We start from the raw sequence: 2343 nt of genomic DNA, 5'->3' as shown, positions 1-2343 counted from the left end.
TTTCTCACCCTATTACTTTTAGAGGAAGGATTCTTCAAAAAAAAAAGTTATTTTGGTAAATTGTAAAATAATTATTTATTCTATTAGATAGAGAATTAAATTATGCTACATTCTTTATGAATTTTAATTGCATTGTATATTCGTAGTCAACTTACCATTTTGGTACATTTTTATTTATAGACGTACTCAACAAAGTGAATTTCTTTTTCATCTCATCTACATATCATACATTCTATTAATTTTATTATATAATAATATAAGTACGTTTGATTGTGAGCATACCATTTGTCTTTTTTTCATTTGACAAATTTGAGTGATTGACATTTATTTTTGAATTTACCATATTTAAGAATTTGCATTTTTGGAAAAATTTATATATTAGTGAATACAATAAATTACAACTATTTCAATTACACTATTATATATAAATATATTGTTTACAAAATTATACTAGGAAATATATATGATGTACTGTGTAGAAAATTATATATTGTCTGATAAATTATTGGAATTACACAGTAAAAAAATCAATAAATATTAAATGAGGAGGGAGGTGTCTTTTAAGGGTCACGTGACGGTCAAAGGTTAAAATTAACGGTCAACTGTTAAAATCCGTTGATTAGTAGTGTTTTGCAAAGAATTGTATTATTAATTATATAAGGTAGTTTTTTGCAAAAAAATTTACATAAGGTAGTTTTTTACAAAAAGGGGTATAAATCAGGTAGTTTCTTATAATTTTCTCTAAAATTTATGTACTCATTTCATGTTTGAAGTAAACCTACTCATGTACCCAACTCTAAAAATTGTTTTCATTTGGAACAACAATTCAAGTGGTTGAGAAAGTACTTAGAATGGCAAATCTTTCTGAATTTCTTTTCAGAAGAGTCATGGAAAATGCCGAATTTAAAGGTATGTATTTTAAGACATAAATATTGTTTAGTTACTTCATTAATAGCTAGAACATCAATGTATAATAATATGGCAACACGTTACATGTTATGGAATATATGCTAATATTTAAGAAATTGACATATTTAAATTTCAGATTACTTAATCCCAAAAGGTTGGAGAGTAATGGTATGGCTAAGACAACTTCACAATGATCCAAACAACTTTGATGATCCTATGTGTTTCAATCCAGATAGATGGAATGTAAGTTTTTTAGTATAATATATCTTTTATTTTTTACATTATATGATAATTATTCTAGTGTTTTTTCCTAATGTCAAATAATCTATTCAATTTAAAGCAATTAACTCATTTCTTTTTTCACCCTATCCATTAAACACTCTCAATTTGTATTTTATTCTTAAATAGAAATATTTAGTATTAATAAATACATTGGATAGACTACAAAAACTAAATGGTATAATTGGAACGAAATAGCGAGAGTAATATATAAAAATCAAATTATTATTATAATATTTAATAATATAAATAAAAAAAAATTAATATTAATAATCCAACCTTTCACCCTGCGCTATGAATAATTTCAACTTTAAATTATTTTTTAATAAATCAACTGTGAATGTGCAGACACGCCCAAAACATGGTACATACCTTCCATTTGGAGGAGGTTTAAGATCTTGTCCAGGAAGCAAGATTATTCGTCTAATAATGACCCTTTTCATCCATCATTTGGCCATCGGATATAAGTAAGTGTTCATTAATTTTATTCAGAAATTAAACATGATTAATTACACTTAATTATTCAATTAATACAATATAATAAATACTGAATATTTTATTAATGATGTGTGTTTGGATGATGCAGGTGGGAAATGGTGAATCCAAATGTACCAATCTCTTATTTATCACATCCGTTGCCTGCCAATGGCCTTGAGACTTCCATGACTAAGCTCTAAGTTCAACCATTCATCAACCATATGATCCAACTTACACAGAATAAATGAATAATTAAAATTACATGTTCTAGGGTTTACTCTTGAAACATTTTTTTAATTATTTATACATGATAAAGTGTAATACAAAAATTCTATTTTAGGGCCTAATTCATGAGTCATGACATTATTTATTCTTGTATATTACTTTAATATATTAATAATACTATATTTATTGCTATAATTAATAAATCAAAATTAGAAAAAGTAGTCAATTATTCTTGCCTCCTGTTCCCTGAACTTGCATTGCTTGTTTACTTTTCCATTCAATTTATTCAAATTATGTGTTAAGAGAGAAAAACGATAAGGAAATATATAACTACATTTTTAATATTTTTATTTTTGAGTCTCAAAAAAACTTACATAGATATACTATAATAAATAATGAAAAACCTAAAGCTAAAAATATAAAATATAAAACGGTTAATTATATTATAACAAT

At 24.9% G+C, this 2343-nt stretch overlaps 1 protein-coding gene across 1 annotated transcript; it reads left to right on the top strand.

Moving 5' to 3' along the window:
• The first annotated feature begins 851 nt into the window (after nucleotides 1–851).
• Nucleotides 852–1865, top strand: LOC130825054 (abscisic acid 8'-hydroxylase CYP707A2-like). The gene is made up of 4 exons (XM_057690116.1): nucleotides 852–909; nucleotides 1046–1152; nucleotides 1537–1655; nucleotides 1775–1865. The coding sequence occupies exons 1-4, from the start codon at nucleotides 852–854 to the stop codon at nucleotides 1863–1865; spliced, it is 375 nt and encodes a 124-aa protein (XP_057546099.1).
• The last annotated feature ends 478 nt before the right edge of the window (nucleotides 1866–2343 follow it).

Source organism: Amaranthus tricolor, chromosome 1 (assembly GCF_026212465.1).
Source record: "Amaranthus tricolor cultivar Red isolate AtriRed21 chromosome 1, ASM2621246v1, whole genome shotgun sequence".
Classification (NCBI taxonomy): domain Eukaryota; kingdom Viridiplantae; phylum Streptophyta; class Magnoliopsida; order Caryophyllales; family Amaranthaceae; genus Amaranthus; species Amaranthus tricolor.
The sequence above is the reverse complement of the archived record's forward strand: the minus strand, read 5'-3'. Positions and strand labels throughout refer to the sequence as shown.

What these genes read in the sequence shown, in the direction of transcription:
- LOC130825054 (XM_057690116.1), top strand. Translation starts at nt 852, where the DNA reads ATGGCAAATCTTTCTGAATTTCTTTTCAGAAGAGTCATGGAAAATGCC. An exon ending in GGAAAATGCCGAATTTAAAG is followed by an intron (nt 910 to 1,045) that starts GTATGTATTTTA and finishes TTTAAATTTCAG; the next exon opens with ATTACTTAATCCCAAAAGGT. An exon ending in TCAATCCAGATAGATGGAAT is followed by an intron (nt 1,153 to 1,536) that starts GTAAGTTTTTTA and finishes GTGAATGTGCAG; the next exon opens with ACACGCCCAAAACATGGTAC.